Raw genomic sequence first — 16,886 nt, forward strand, 5'->3', positions numbered from 1 at the left:
ATATATCATTTTATTTCAAGTAATGTTTATCTTATTTTACGTGTTTTAATTTTACGTTTAGGCCTATTTTATTTTACGTGATTTTAGTTTTAGTTCACTATAACAGGCTAACTGTCTGAGAAACACTACATGTTTACATTTTGCTCAGAACTATGGATGTATGGCCAAATCCTCTCTAATTGTTCAATAAAATAGATAAAACAACATTTTACATGTATGTTACTTCTGAGAACTGAATGGTCCAAGTCAAAGGACAATTTCCTTTTTGTGAAAGCAAGCACTGATGTTTTTGGAGAATAGTTTATTAAAGAACGAAAACGCTGTATATATTTGTCTGTTTGTTATTTAATTAAGAAAATGAATGTGCTAATTCACTGTAATTTAGAGCAGATGTCAGCGATTTGTTTCCAGGTTTGTTTGGACCAGAGCTGGACAAGCAGTAGTCCCGCCTCCAAACACATAAGAGTTTTCTGATTGGCTAAAGCCGAGGTATGCACCGCCCACTTTAGCACGCAGTAATACGACGTCACGTACGTCAGTCGCCGTGAACTGCATGAAGGTTGGTTATAAGCTTGTTTAAAGTTTAAAGATATGTTTAGATTAAGCCAAGAAGACACTTAAATTATCTGTCTATAATTTGTCTCTAGTACATGTTAGTACACGCTGGAAAACCGAAACCAAACTGTTTAGACCGAGTCGTGGACACATTAACGTTACCATGTAACTTACGAGTTGAAATATTTAGCCCCACGAGCTGTAATCAACAGGTGTCTGTTTATATTAGGATTTCGGACCGGTGTTTTGGTAGAAATGTGAACTGTATATTTAAACTGCTTAGCCAATATCGACGTCTATCTAACTTAGGAGACTGTGTAGGCCATGATAAGTGAACTATTTTGATGGCTGACCTGTATGGGTCACAGACCGCTCATAATATATAACCAGCAAGTTGCCTCTTTCTTGAATATTTGCTACTTACCACGAATTTATATTGTAATCTATTTTAGTCCTTGTGCTTGTTTTGCTCACCTAATGCAGCTTAACTTTTGATGTGGAGCCATGCGGTTTGTCTAATTCTCTTAACTGGCATTAGGGTAACGTTAGTCATGGCATCTACGGGATATTTTGGTGACGGTCCGCCTATGCGCGAGCGCGACTTCACTGAGGCCATCAGCCAGAGGATGCGCGTGCCCGAGCGGCTGAGGGTCGGTCCCGCGGGTCACGCGCACGCCCCGGAAGATCTGTCTGCTGCCTACAGCATGCACATCCCAGACAGAATTGCCTTAACAGGTATTTACATATTGCTCAAATACAAATCACACCACAGCTCCAATAAACACAAGAATTATTAATTGCATGTTCTCACCAATTGCATGTTTTTATGCAATATAGAGCATACAATATTTTTATGTTCACCCAAAAATGAAAATTCTGTCAGTAATTATGCACCCTCATGTTGTTTTAAGCCCGTAAGACTTTCGTTCATCTTCGGAACACAAATTAAGATATTTTTGATGAAATCTGAGAGCTGGCTCACTCCTTCATAGACTTCTATGTAATTGAAATTTGCTGGCCCAGAAAAGTTAGTAAAGACATCGTTAAAATAGTCCGAGTGATTACAGTGGCTCAACCTGAAGTTTATCAAGTGACGAGAATACTTTTTGTGCGCAAAAACAAAAATAACGACTTTATTCAGCTATTCATTTTCTTCTGTGTGGGCCTCTGAGTGAGTTCACGTAGTGTAACAGCGCAGCGCTTCTGGGTTGTACGTCAGAACGTAGGCTCGCTATTGGCCAGCATCACACACATGACCAGCGTCGGCCAATAGTGAGCCTACGTTCTGACGTACAACCCAGAAGCGCTGCGCTGTTACACTACGTGAACAGCTTAGGAGAATGACATGGAAGAGAAGAGATGGTTGAATAAAGTCTTTATTTTTGTTTGTTTTTGCGCACAAAAAGTATTCTCGTCGCTTGATAAACTTAAGGTTGAGCCACTGTAGTCACTTGGACTATTTTAACGATGTCTTTACTAACTTTTCTGGGCTGGCAGATGTCAGTTACCTTGCAGCCTATGAAGGAGTGAGACAGCTCTCAGATTTCATCAAAAATATCTTAATTTGTGTTCCGAAGATGAACAAAAGTCTTAACGGGGTTGGAACAACTTGAGGGTGAGTAATTACTGACAGAATTTTCATTTTTGGGTGAACTATCCCTTTAATGATAATAAGAACCATTATTAATAATTGAGCAACAAGAATAATAACAATTGAGTACCAAATCAGCATAATTTCAGAATGAAGAAGACTGGAGTAATGATGCTGAAAATTCAGCTTTTCCATCACAGGAATGATTTGCATTTTAAAGGGGTATTTTTTTAGACTTTAAATTTTTTTTATTGTATAATGTTCTCTGAGGTCCACTTATAATGTTAGCAATATTTTTAATTAAACAAAGCATCTGTTAATGCATCTCCTAATTTAGAAGTAATAGGCTATTATCTATCTATGTTTTTGACCCTCTATTTGAAACGTTTAATTTTGATGGGCGTCCCGCATTCAAGACTTTGAAGTAAACGCCCTTTGCTATGATTGGGTAACAGTTTTGTATGTTAAAGTAATTTTCAAGTTTTTAAACTTCCGATGTTGAAATAAATCTCGTTACATAGTAGTAGTTGATACAGTTATGCTTATTACATGAACTATTTTCCACAACCAAGATATATAAAGCATAAGTACTTGAGTTATAACATTTAGTTATATAACATAACTGACAAAGGATTACTTGCGGTGTTTTGTTTAAGCAGAATTATATGAACGTACCATCGTTTGTTGTTTGTCATTCTTATAGGAACTCATAGTTCATTCTATTTAATAAAGTGAAAAAGGATGTTTTATAGTAAAATGACCTCTTATATCTCAAAAGATCAAAGAAAATTTGATTTCTCAATTCATGACCCCTTTAAAATGTATTAAAATGGTAAACAGTTAAATTGTAATATTTCACAATATTACTGTTTTTACTGTATTTTTAATTATATAAATGGTAAGCATAAGAGACTTCTTTCAGAAACATATCATCTTGATTATTCCAAACCTTTCCAAAATATGCCCTCTTAAATCTTTGACTTTTTTTTTTAAACAGATGCTCCTGATATGAGTCCACGACCTCTTTTCTCCAAACGCACATCATCAACGTGGGACCTGCAGCACGCGTCCTGGGACAAGGAGGTGTTCACGAGAGAGCCCGTCCAGGTAGTCTCACTTAACCTCACAGCCAGACCTTTGACTACATGGCGAAAAGGTCCATAAATGTCAGTTTATTCTGGCCTAGATTTAGACCGAAGATTAGCTTGACACACACGTAAAGTGACCAATCAGTTTTTTTTTGTGTTTATATTATATTAAAGGGCCCCTATTATGGATTTTTGAAAATGACCTTTTATGTAGTGTGTAACAGCTCTAAGTGAATGAAAACATCCTGGAAAGCTTTAAATCTGAAAGTGCACCGTATATAAAGTTATTGTCTTTCAAAAGTAAGAGTCGACTCTGAGTCAATTAAATGAATCGTTTTTCAAACGTGTCATAAGCCGTTTCGTTGTGACGTCAAGACGAAACATTAGCATATTGCCCGCCCACTTATTGCGCACGCAAACACAAGGGAGAACTTGAACCTCAAACCAACACCTGATTCCTGTGGATACTGGATAGCATCATGTCGAGAAGACGCTGTACTCTACAATGTGACGGTAAAGCCAGTTTTTTTTTTCACTGCCCAAGACGAGCATGTGAAGAATCAGTGGTTAAAATTCATCTTTACCACGATATCACAGCAGTATAATCCTAAACTTCTGCTGTGTTCCCTTTATTTCACTGACGACTGCTTCTCAAATCTCAGAGTTCAATGCAGGATTCGCAAACTGTTTTTACTCTTGAAAGATGGTGTTCAAAAAACTTAGTTTTGAGTTTTGTATTGTGTAGGTCTCCTGCTAACTGGCTAACTCACGTTATCACTGTCTTACTGAAATACTTCTGATAATCAGTTGTGGGCCACGATTACCTATAACTGTGTCTATGAATGCAGATTGCATCCTTCTTACTACTTTGAGGAAATATTTGTTTTACCAACGTTTATGTTACATCAGATCATTCACTCTAGAGCTCGGCTAATGTATGCATTGCACTGTTATTGATGCAGTTTCCACGTGTTCACCGCAATATATTAGAAAAATACTCTGTAAATAAATTAGTACAAGTAAAATAATAGGTTTGTTGATGCACTTGTTAATGCTGATGGTGAGGAATTACAGTTGCAACATCTCATAATGTGCCTCAAACTGAGTAGCGTATCACTGAGAAACACTGAGTCCTGCTCGAGACGTCCTTGTGATGGAGGTTCGGGTTCAATAACTAGTTCTTCCAATCTTTCATCATCGGACTCGCGCTAGGATTGATATGGTCAAATCGACGTCATTGTTCGTTACTGTGTTTAGTTTACAGTGTAGGAAGCCTCAGGACAGCTGACGTTGTTATGGCGATGGGCGTTTTTGTTTTTGACGCGCTGTACATGGTAGGCCTATCACAACAGACTGAGTGGTCTGGCCAATCAGAGCAGAGTAGCTCGCGGAAAGGAAGGATTTAGAGAGATTGATTCATCTCACAAGTCGTTTGAGAATCATTGAAAATGTGATGATGTGCAAATGTATATTATGAGGAAATTAAACAGTTTTTTTTACCTGTGATGCATGTAAACATGTTGTAGGAGGAGACTCCACGACAACATTAGGAAACTTTAATAATAGAATGGTGTAAAAATGGTTCCAGGATCACTTTTGAGCCATTTAACAAAATATATAAATGTCAATGAGGACCATTTCATGATATTTCTTGTAATGTCCCGCAGAGTCCACTGCGGAGGTCTTACAGTGACCAGGCCTTCGGTCGAACCCCGCCTGGGACCCCCACACACTCCAGACAAACACTGCGCTCCCAGTCTCCGTAAGTCCAGCTCATTCTTTAAGCACTTAGTGGGAATCTAATCATTGTAGTGTTATAGTGACCTGTCATATACAAAGAAGCTGACAAATATGATTGACCACTATGAAAATACACTGGTGTGTAGGTGTATGTATATATTTATATATATATATGGTTTTGCACAATATATTTTTTAATACAAATCTCTGTTAATATACATATTTATATACATGATACACAATGTATAATGATTTTGCACAATTATTTTTTTTAAATATATTTATATGTAAACGAATACAGTGATAAACATATTGGTAGTTGACAATGTTACATGGATTTTTATTGTCAATATCAGGATTTTAAGTGAAGTGTAGGTAACAGGTCGAATTTCACTGTTTTATTCCCCACTGTCGCCTTTGCTAGTTCATTTTAAATGGTCCTACAGTGTGACAAGATGAATTTTTCATTCCATGTAGTCTCTCAGTTAACATGAGCTCATAAAAGCAGTATACGTAATTATAAAAGAATTAGCAAATGCTGTTTTAAATTCAGTTTTACTACTTTTTTTTAGCCCCTGGTTTCAAAGACAAGGCTTAAGCCAGTCCCGGACTAAAATGCATGTTTTAGCTGTTTTAACTGAAAGCAAATCTTAAAATATTTCAGTGACATTGTTTTGTCTCAAGTTGCACACCAGGAATATTTTTTTCTAAGGCACATTTATAAAAGCTATATGTCCTAATCCTGGCTTAATCTAAGCCCTGTCTGTGAAACCAGGCCTACATGTATTTCATTGTCGCTACCCTAATATAAGATTTTCAGAGAAGTACTACTGTATGTCTTCATCATTTCATAGCCTTTATATACACGCCTCACTACCACTAAACATCCACTAGAGGGCAGGAGAGATTGGTTGTGACATTTGGTCAGTTCACATCATCTTCTGCTCTAAAGGAGATGCTTATTTACCCAATGAGATATAAAGACTGTCAGGTTTGTGTATTACAGCTGTCCTAGTATCAGTCTTTAAATAACAGCGGTGCCCCTCTATGTCCATACCCCTGTCCGCAATAGCCGCGGTGTTGGACATACAGACCCGTCCCCACCAAAGCCCCCGGGGCTTCCCTCTATCCCGCCCAACCTGCTGTCCCCACAGAGCATGCTACAGGCCGCCAAGGAGCTGGGCCAGCAGGCGTCCCAGAAACTCCTGCAAAAGTACTCCTCCAGGTGACACACGGATCCTCATCCTGCACGCCATGCTTTTCCCCTTCCCGCTAACCTGGCATTTTCAGCCTTCAGCTGTTTGCTTTGACCTTTGAACCCATGCTGTTTAGTTGTTTCTGATTGGTTTCCTGCCTGGCTTTCAGAGTTTTGGTGCCTGCAGATTCACATCAGAGCTTTGGGCTTTGATTGGATTCACTTCTATTGCTTTACCTGAGCAACTGACAAGCTTTGAGCTTTTAGTTCCGCCTTTCTACTCATTTTAAAATGGATTTGTTCACAAAATCATGTTCAATGTGGACTTCTGTGGTTCCTGGTTGTCTCTCTTGTGTTTTAAGGTTTGGTTACCCGGAAAACCATCCCTCTCAGGCTGTGGAGGTTCAACCTGATCAGAGAAGGACAAGGTGACAGTGGCTCATGCAGTTTCCATGCATTCAATAGCGGGACGCCGCTGTGTGTTGTTAATGGAGAGTCTTTCATCATAACGGATAGCGTTGAGGAAGCGCATTGAATTAGTTAAAGCAGTGATGGAAGGGAGGGCAGGGCGTTCAGTGTGTTTCGGTTGAAAGATGTCGAAGTGTCTTTGTTAACGCCACGTTCCGTCCCACAGTGCCTCGCAGGAGTTCTGGCTCAGTCCCGAAGAGGACTCTGGCACTGCTGTTGAGCTGATGGTGCTCCGCAGACAGGTCAGATTTCACCGAGACACAGGCTTTTTATTATTCCATTGTGTAGGTTCATTTTCTATGACAAGCGTACATCATTTTACGTTACACATACATTTATATATTGTGTAACGTGTATATAAAAAGGTGTATGGCTTGACATACAAAAATAGAAATGTGTAAAATATGAAAATGAGGAAAAGAGGATTTTGCACAATACATTTTTCAGTGGCACTTTACAATAAGGTTTCATTAATGAACTGCATTTCTACAGCATTTATTAATCTTTTATTAATGTTAATTTCAACAGTAACAAATGTATTACTCATGGTTAGTTCATGTTAGGTTATATTAACTAATGTCAACAAATGAAACCTTAAAGTAAAGTGTTCCCAGTTTTTCAATATTAAATATTTTGTATTATATGAACAGTGTACATCATACGGTAATATGCAAATCTGTTGTTGACACACAATGTTACATTATTACATACTAATTTTGATGGGTTATTTGGACCCATATTGATTGACCTTGTGATATTTTGGTCTGTCACTTCACTTGTCATTTAGAATTTGGCACTAGAGAAACAGTGGTTTATTTATTTACTATTAGTATCATTATTATTATATTTTTGAGTTTATAATGTTACCAAATTATTACTAGCAATGTTTGGTAACAAATACCAATAACCAAATGACAGAAAAACAAATGTACAGCATGAGGAATTTAGTCTAATTCACAAGCAAATAACTCTTTATGAGCTGGTTCTTTTTCCCCATAAAATATTGGTTTGGCTTTTTTGTTTATTATTAGTAACTTAAAAAAAAAGAAAAGAAGAAATTAATACTTTTATTCAGTAGGGATGCATTAAATTAATCAAATGCAACAGTAAAAACATTTATAATGTTACAAAAGATTTTTATTTCAAATAAATGCTGTTCTTTTCTGTAAAAGAACAAAGAATCCTGAAAAAAATGTGTCCCGGTTTCCAAAGAAATATTAAGCAGCACAACTGTGTTCAACATTTATCATGTGACACTGAAGACTGGAGTAATGATGCTGATAATTCAGCTTTACAATCACTGGAATAAATGTCATTTTAAATGTAGTTATGGAATATGTTTTTACTGTATTTTGATCAAATAAATGCAGCCTTGGTGAGCATAAGAGACTTCTTTCAAAAACATATTATAGACCACACATTTTTTTAACTGTAGTTTATACCCTATGCAATCCGTTTTAATGATTTTCCAAATTCAGGATCAAATTTTTTTAATTTAATGGTAAATTAAATTTTAGTAATCAAAAAGCATGTCTAATTAATTTAAAAATAATGAAACATAATTTAACAACAATTTATTAAAAGTTTAACAAAAATGACATGTTTAGGGCCCTATGAAATGCGTTTCTTTTCTTTTTACCAAATTCTGTGTTTTCTGTTTCAAGTCTTCTGGATTCCATTTTTATGGTTTGATTACATTATTAAATCAAAAATCATGTCTAATTAATTTAATTCATAAAAACAGTTTTAATATATATTTTACATTCTTCTTATTTCTATTAAATTGTGATTATTCCTTAAATTTAGTTTTAATAATAATTTATTATTATTATTAGTGTTATTACATTGAGACGTAGCTAAATTCAACTGTACAACAGTAATATATTTCTGTCACAACTTTAAGTTAAACTCAACTTTTAATTTGACGGGTTTCCGTGAAGACCTTTCCCAGATAGCACACGTACGTCTGCAAGATGTCTGTTAGAGATCACTTCATCTGGAAAGCATCTGCTGTTTACTAACATCTGATAGACGTCTTTAAGATGTCAGTTTTACATACATTCTAAATCATAAACATCTTAAAGACATATTTTCTAAACGTCTATTTGACATCTAACAGGAAACATCCTAGGCGTATTGCAGATGAACAAACACTCACATCAAATAGACGTCTCCGTGATAGTGTGCTATCAGGGTTGAGTCTCTACTGTGTTTGATATGATGATAGTTTTTGTATCACATTGATTGTGTTCCTTGGCTCTGATTGGTTCAGGTGGTGAAGATGAGCAGGAGGGTAGCAGGTCTGGAGAGACAGAACACAGAGCGCAGACAGACCGAGCTGGTGCTCTTCTCTCTCTTACTGTCCGCCTGTCTGATCAACGGCTGGCTGTGGATGCGCAGATGACGGCTCACCTCACAACACTACAAGAGCAGCAGAGCCCGCGAACTACAACACTGTGCACATTTGTGTTCCAGTGATTTACACGGATGCATTCGTTCCATCCCAATTATGGTAAACTGCTCCTATAGAGGACTGTCTTCAGAATGAGGCATAAATGTTTGCACCATCCATTATATGTGCGTTGTGAGATCATGCTAGTAGTGACATGGGTCACTTGGGTCTACAAGTGGTTTGAGGGAACTTAAGCATGTTTTTCTCACAGATGTCATTCAGTAATGCCATCTCTCTTTGGCTCTTTGATCAGACGACTAGTAGCTAGTTTGTTTCGTGTTTTATGTATTCTGCAAACTATGTAAATGAGATTCTGCATGCATTACAAGCCGTGCAGGTTATGAAAGTCTAAATATGAGGGTTTATATTTAGTTTTCTTCCAATTAGGCACTTAAATAGCCTTCATCTATTTTAACACATTTGCCTAGCCTGATGAATGTATATTTAAAATAATAAAAATGAATTATTCTCAATGGCTCATTCTCTAAATGTTAACATGCCGTGAATTGCATTGACGCCGGTCAAAAAAAAACACTAAATGATGCAATTGGATCAGTTTATTAAAAAATTAAATTAACCAAGAAAAAAAAAAAGGTACTGAAACGCTTTAGACTATAAACCAAATGAAACATGTAAAGCCTTATACAACATCTGCATGAGAAGATGGAAAATGAAAAACAGGAATACCATTTAATTCAAATTAATTGTCAAGCAGCAACTAGAGTGACATTTTGTAATGAATCAAATACTAGTGAAATGAATGAAAACCGTCCTCGTGAGGAAAAAGAATACGTCAAAAGGGTAGATGCTATACAAAACAATAATACAAAAACACATTCACGTAATTCGTCCTGAGATGGACTACGACACATTCTCCTTTACAAGCTCGAACTTTAAAGTATCAAATGTAGCAAGACCATCAAGATAGGTTTAGATAACTACGCTGAGGCTTGAGGTGGAACAAACTGATAAGTGTGGTAATGAAATCCAGACTAGATTAGCCTCACAGTGAGGTTAAACTTTAACTCTGTTTAGTTGAGCTTTTTCCGTATGTAGACACTTTTAAAGCTTTCTGTTGTGGACCGTATCAGTTTGCGTTCAGTGAACTATTTTAAATGTAATGTGGGTTTATCAGCATTTTGTCCCACCTTTGTCTCAGTCCACTCTTAGGTCCATTGTCTTGGTTTGTGCCTAAATTAGATGTGCTCTTCAAACTTGCTGAAACAGTCTTAAATACCCAGCCGTTGAGTGTTTTGACAATGGGTCATCGAACGATACCGGAAATGTTTTCAGATTTTATTTAAAACCGAAAGACAGGAAGGAACTAGTTTCTATCTCAAGCAAATGAGATAAAAGATTGATTGTGTACAAAATGTCAAGTACCGAGGCACACAGTGTGCTGAACTGAGACTGACTGTGCTCAAATACTTAATACTTGTAAATGAATTCAGTTTGGTCCATGTTTCAAAACTAATTCCATATGAAATCAACTACGGTGAAATTTGTTTCCATAACATCAAATGGTATGGAATCTAATTTTCAGGGAAATATATGTGGTGGTTTAACCAAAAACTGAACTGTAAATATGAAACTGCTATGTAGGATCTCATTTATTTAGCCTTGTGTCTTAGAAATCATGGCTCCACATTAGTCACATGACCTTTAGGGCTCAGGTGATTGGCTCAAAACGACACTGCCTGCACCAGCAGGACCTTTGAGAGGAAATGGAATGCTAACGGATCTCTTTCTCAAGGTGGCATAGCATTATATACCTCATGATTTGGCAGAATATGCTTAGCGCCCAGTTTAAATTGCTCAAAAGTTTTGGGTCGGTATTAGGGGTGGTGGTGGCGCAGTGGATAAGACACATGCCTTTGGTGTGAGAGACCCGGGTTCGAATCCACTGTGAGACACCAATGTGTCCCTGAGCAAGACACTTAACCCCTAGTTGCTCCAGAGGCGTGCGACCTCTGACATATATAGCAATTGTAAGTCGCTCTGGATAAAAGCGTCAGCTAAATGAATAAATGTAAATGTAAATGTAAATGTATTAACGGTAGTGTCATTCATACATCCTTTTGAGTTCTTTGAAATGATGACCTGCTTTAGAAACTTAAACTTGCTCGTTCAATAATGCGTAAATGACAAATCACAGAACAACCCCAGTGAACGCACGCATCATCTGGACAGCATTGTGTATTAACGGTCATATTTGTGTTTAAGCACCTGAGAAATACGAGTGAATTCACAAATAAATCAGCTGAATGTTGTTATAACGTCTGCCAGGGAATGTTTTAGAAATGTGCAGACACTGAATGTGACATGTTCCAGATGAAAACGGACATTTCGAACAGACGTCACATTGACGTCAGGGACTGAGTGTCAAGCAAAAGAAAATCTCTCGCAAATTTAGATCCAGAGGTCACTCGGAGGAAATTCCACAAACTATGAAGCACATGAGAAAATAATGAAAGCAGTCAAATCAGATGGTTTCAAAGATATTTCCTGATTTCACAGAAGAATCTCATTTACACATCCGTGTAATCTTGAGTTAGGTTAGACCAGGGGTGTCCGAACTCCAAGAAAGTCATGTTCCGGAATACACATATTTGTTGATCCTGGAACAACATTCCTGTTCGTAAATTTAGCCCTAAACATATCCCTGATCAGAGGGAAATGATAGGTGAATAACACTGATGTAGAAGCACCTGACTGGTAGCAAGCCTAAACTTGACACACTGTAAACTTGTCCCTCAAATCCGATTGGTTGATTAGAATGTTGTTCCAGGATCAACAAAGATGGTGATCCAGGAACATGATGTACTTGGTCAAATCACGTTCACCGTCCAAATCTGGTCCTGGAGGAACACTGTCCTGCAGAGTTTAGCTTCAACACACCTGCCTGCAAGTTGATTATCTGGTTGAAGTGTGTTTAACTGGGGCTGAATCTAAACTCTGCAGGAGCAGGATTGGACACCCCTGGTTTAGACCCTCTTAATAACCTGAGGATCATTGCTTGGCCCTTCTATAAAACATTTGCGTCGTCTTTACAGATTCCTTTGGTCAAGAGTTAAATGTCTTGCAACCACAAGACTGGGAAAAAAAAAGCTATCAACAAAATGAATTCGGATTAACGATCACATTGAAACGAGAGGTTTGGAGGATTTCCAAACTGTGAAAGGACAGACCTGGAAGTCCGGTGTGTGTGTGTGTGTGTGTGTGTGTGGTACCTCTCAACCAAGGGAGCTCTACTGGAATGATAGACCTTAGTTATGATTGGAAAAACTACAGACTCTCACACAGACGAACCCAAAACCAGTTGGGTCACACATACTTTCACATACTTCTGAGCTTCTGGACACACAGGTGAATGCTTTCTGGTCCATTGCTCTTAAACAGTGCGCTGTGAACCATACAGAACGTGCCGTACAGACATTGCGTCCTCGAATAAAAAAAGGCCCTACGACATTCAGATTTACAGTATTCCAATGCAGTATTTACACATAACAACTGTCCGGCAACTCGCCATTTTGCTAGATACTCAAGTGCCACATTTGTATTATTAGTACATATACACAACAAAACAATTGCATACCCAAAAAAATAAGTAAAAACAAACAAAGTAGTGCAATAAATGTAAAAGATTATGGCAGTACATTTGGTCCGAGGGTCTGGAGGGGGGAAATTCCACCAGACAATACTGTACAAAAAAAGTGTTGATTGTGAATGTTGTTGTATACTGTTGTTCGCCGATTTGTGTAAAGAGTTTGTTCCTAAACATCTGTCCCGACATCTTGATCTGAAAATGTAACGGAGGGAAGGATTCCTTCACCTGCTTTGTTTCTTTATCAACATGTGTGTGATCAGATGAGTATTTCCACCATCTCGCTGTCCACGTCCTGCGGCGGGAGAGACTGCACTGGCGCTCTCCTCTCTAATGTATTGGTGTGAAACACTGGCACATCTGTGGAGACGGAGACAAAGACGCATGCAGATGTTTATGGGTCAATGGTGAATAAGAGTGTCCAAGATAAAGAAAAGAAAATCTTTAAAAAAGCTAGTTTTGTACCACGTTCTTTCAAATGTACTCTCTGTATTCATGTTGGTTTAATAGGGTTTTAAAGTAATGTGGTGCGACCAAGTAAAAGTAAAAACATTCTCCTTACACCTTGAATGCATCGGAGTGTTCACATCTTGTATTATTTTCAAAAATGTTTTTATATATATTTTTCACACATCTTTAATTTACATTTTTAATTCATAAATATTACGTTTTTGAGTCGCACCACATGACATTTTACAACCTGAACTAGTGTTGCCTTATCGTAAAGAAGTCAAATTATCTGAGATTTTAAGAGATTTTCTTTTCCTCTGCATGCACATTGGCAGCACCACATGCCTTTGATGCAGTAAGTCATTTCAATATTTATAATAATATTTTTAAACTACTTCGGTGCATTTATCTAAGAAATAAAAAAATAAGTTGTGCCAAACTTAAGAATTTCATAATTTTTCTTCGTAACTACATCAGGACAGTTGCATCACCCTGACGTTTCTTACTTTATGGACCCCTAAAAAAATATCAAAATTAATTTTAGTTTAGAAATAAATAAAAAAGCTCATCACAGAAGTATATTAAAGTTACTGTATGCATGAATTGCATGTTCTGTATATCTGAATCATTTATATATCCTGGATTTTTTCTAAAGTCATTTCATTGATAATTTTATCCATTGGTCCTTTGTTTTACTTTCCACGGCTCACCAGTTGCATGGAAAGACAAACATTTATCTCAGTGCCGTTCAACCAGTCATTAGTGGTTGTTGGGTTGGTTTCCCATAATGAAAACAAAGAAGAAACGCACAGGTTTACACACTCTAACATGATTTGTGTGTGTGTGCGAGCTGTACCGGCGATGCGGTCGGGTATGTAGACGGGGCTCGGGCTGCTGATCCGGCTGGGTCCGGGAACGCTCTGCAGGGCAGGTGTGCTCGGCTTGCTGGCCTCCTGACCCTTCTCCGTCTGGGTGCAGCTGTCTCTGCTGCCAGTCTTTGAGTGTGTGGCAGCTGGCATCGGGGTGGAGGGCAGGACTGGAGATGGAGAGGAAGAGATGGACCCTGTCCTCAAAGAGTCACCTCTGAACTCTGGGCCCAGCAGAACACCTGGAACATGAAGAGGAAGAGTGAATAAAATAACAGGAAAGATTATATTGCAAAATTTCACCACTTTTATAACTTGGTATACAAGTACATATGCTTTAATATTATTGGGAAATGACAATTTCCGAGCTGTACTTTTATGAATCTGTCTGAATACTCAATGATTTGCTGGAAGGTGTGCAATAAAACAGTTTAATGCGCGGGTAGTTCCAGTCGGTTTAATCACCGTTCTATATTAATGCGCGAATTCTATTGAGAAACTTCTCAACGCTGCCCCACGACTTTTATTGATAAAAGAGCTTCGCAACTGAATCGCTACATTATATTTATCAGCAACGAAGGGGTAAAGTTATTAAACTCACAGCTTCATTGTTAATAGAGAGAGATGCTGAACAGATGCAGGTTATTCACACACGCATCTCTTTCTCTCAATAAATGCTATAAATTCATTAAAATAAAATGTCATTTTACTACTATATCTCTGTGTCTGTTTCAAAGCAACTGACGAAAAAAACTGTCATTTTTACTCTTCTGGTTAAATATTGCGCTGCAAACATAAAAAAAAGCTTTAAGTTGTTAATACTGGCAAATGACAAAGGTATTAGCAGGATAATCCACGGCTAGATGTGCATTAAACGATTTGAATGCTCTGCGTCGAGTGGTTCTTCGCCTCCATGTTGTGCATTAAGATAACCATGAATTATCCCTAACATATAGACCTAAATAATAAAACACTGCAATATATGCCAGTATACAAATTCATGTTTTGAGATTCATAATGTGTGATTCTGGCATGTTGGGAGATTAAAATGGTAAATATACTACCGGCCAAAAGTTTTTTTTAAATGCAATTTATTCCTGTGATGTTAAAGCTGAATTTTCAGCAGCCATTACTCCAGTCTTCAGTGTCACAATATTATTGTATTACTTTTTTGCTACTGGGGGCTTCTCTGAGGGTTCATTTCAGATCTATTTCTCCCTTTACACTGGACTCACGTACCCAGACTGCCCTTCCAGCTGCGGTCTTCCCTGCGTTCCTCCGTGATGGGGCTGCTCCCGCTGAGGCCCAGAGAGTGTGACAGCAGCCCGGAGCCGCTGGAGCTGCCCGTGCCCATAGCGATGGACATGAGGGACTTGGAGGGCCTCATGGCCGGGGCGTCTAATTTGCTGGCCGGATCTTTGCGCGAGCGCTGATGCAGCACCTTTATCATGGCGTCCTTCTCTATGATCTGAGCGTGCAGGTTCTTGATCCTGCTCTCCATGTCCAGGCAGCGGCGGTTGGCCATGAGGATCTCCTCTTCTTCTTTCTGGATACGTGCCTCCACCGAAGTGTCGTAGCTGCTGCTGGGGGAGTGGCTGATGATGACAGAGGACGTGTCTCTGGATAGGTTAGAAGTTAACACAAAAAACAATGAGAAATGATAGGTTTTCAGTCAAATTTAACTAGTTACTTTTTTATGTTGTTTTGGAGATATTTAAAAAAAAAATGTTTCATTTAGAATTAGTCATGCATAGATACTTTTGTTTGTATCTAATAGCAATTACACCTATTAGTTTCATTTTATGTAGTTTCAGTATTCATAATCACTTTGAATGAAAGCATCTGCTAAATAAACACACTCTATTGTTTCCCATTCGTACTGTAGTGCACTTTATAGTTTCAGTCAGTTTAGTGTTATTGTTTCACCAAATCACAATTTTATGGTTTTTTTTGTAAAAAATATAGTATTAGTTTTCAGCACGATACCTTTGAGAAATCTTGAATGACTTACTATGTATTCCTACAGTGTTGGCTTAGTGTATAGCAGTGAACTTGCGTACCTTTGTGTGGCCACAGAAGCAGCAGCGTCCAGCGCAAACTGTCTCATGACGCTCTCCTCCAGGTATTTCTGTTCCCATTTGGTCATGTCGGCCTCCAGGGCCAAAATCCTCTCCTCTTTTTCTCTCAGGTGTTCCATCAGAGCCGCTGTGCTGAACTCAGGACCAACTGTGTTCTGAGAACCACCATGCCTCTGTGAGAGTGAGAGAAAGAAGAAGAACCAATAAGAAATCTTCAACTCTGACTAAAAATATGTAGCTAAAATAGCTATTTTTCCCATTTAAGTTAACTAAACAAGACAATATCAAGAGTTGCCATCAATGCTAAACTGACTGATTGCCTGTGCTGTATATTTTATGCTTCCTAAGGGTACCTTTACACAACAATGATGTACTAAAAAAGTTAAAACAAAATTTGCATACAGACGACAACATCAAAATTATCCTTGTTCATACGGATCCGGGAAAACGACAAAAAATGCTGCATTCTGCTGTCAGGCCAGTAGTTGGCGATGTCACTTTGTAAAGAAACACTATGCGCCTGAACGCATGACATCACCATTTTCACAAATTTCGCGTTTTTGTAGTTTACATGACAGACAATGACGGTTTCAAAAGTTTGTGTTTTCAGGTCCCTAAAACGTCATGTAAATGAACAATCCAAACGCATATACTTTATGTTTTAGTTGAAAATGGTGTCGTGTAAACGGCCCCTGAGTCATTAGCTTGGCGAACTTTATCGGAATCAATCTGTACAGAAGTTGAGTCTACCACATCAGTAGCTTAGCAACATATCATGAATGAAACTAATCGCAGTCAG

General features: G+C 38.0%; 2 protein-coding genes across 7 annotated transcripts in view; one reads left to right on the forward strand and one right to left on the reverse strand.

The window, feature by feature from the left end:
- Positions 1-459: 459 nt before the first annotated feature.
- On the forward strand, positions 460-9,562 carry LOC309478276 (mitochondrial fission factor homolog B-like). Of its 2 annotated transcripts, XM_082141863.1 has the most exons (8): positions 460-559; positions 1,094-1,290; positions 3,144-3,253; positions 4,902-4,996; positions 6,047-6,199; positions 6,532-6,597; positions 6,804-6,879; positions 8,910-9,562. In XM_082141863.1, the coding sequence occupies exons 2-8, from the start codon at positions 1,107-1,109 to the stop codon at positions 9,039-9,041; spliced, it is 816 nt and encodes a 271-aa protein (XP_081997989.1). In that variant the 5' UTR covers positions 460-559; positions 1,094-1,106; the 3' UTR covers positions 9,042-9,562. The 2 variants fall into 2 exon arrangements, with proteins under 2 accessions (XP_081997989.1, XP_081997990.1); XM_082141864.1 differs by lacking the exons at positions 6,047-6,199; positions 6,532-6,597.
- Positions 9,563-11,606: 2,044 nt separating this feature from the next.
- The window catches only part of amot (angiomotin), a 32,158-nt gene continuing 26,878 nt past the window's right edge, over positions 11,607-16,886 (reverse strand). For 4 of the 5 annotated variants that reach the window (XM_082141836.1, XM_082141837.1, XM_082141838.1 and 1 more), the window contains 4 exons: positions 16,070-16,260; positions 15,249-15,628; positions 14,000-14,251; positions 11,607-13,053 (listed from right to left, as the gene is read on the reverse strand). In XM_082141836.1, coding sequence (XP_081997962.1) covers positions 12,953-13,053; positions 14,000-14,251; positions 15,249-15,628; positions 16,070-16,260 — 924 coding nt within the window. In that variant the 3' untranslated portion in view covers positions 11,607-12,952. The remainder of the gene's footprint in view (positions 13,054-13,999; positions 14,252-15,248; positions 15,629-16,069; positions 16,261-16,886) is intronic. The other variant, XR_014198915.1, reaches the window with a different exon arrangement.

The sequence above is a fragment of the Leuciscus leuciscus genome (assembly GCF_965113295.1).
Source record: "Leuciscus leuciscus genome assembly, chromosome: 16".
Lineage (NCBI taxonomy): Eukaryota > Metazoa > Chordata > Actinopteri > Cypriniformes > Leuciscidae > Leuciscus > Leuciscus leuciscus.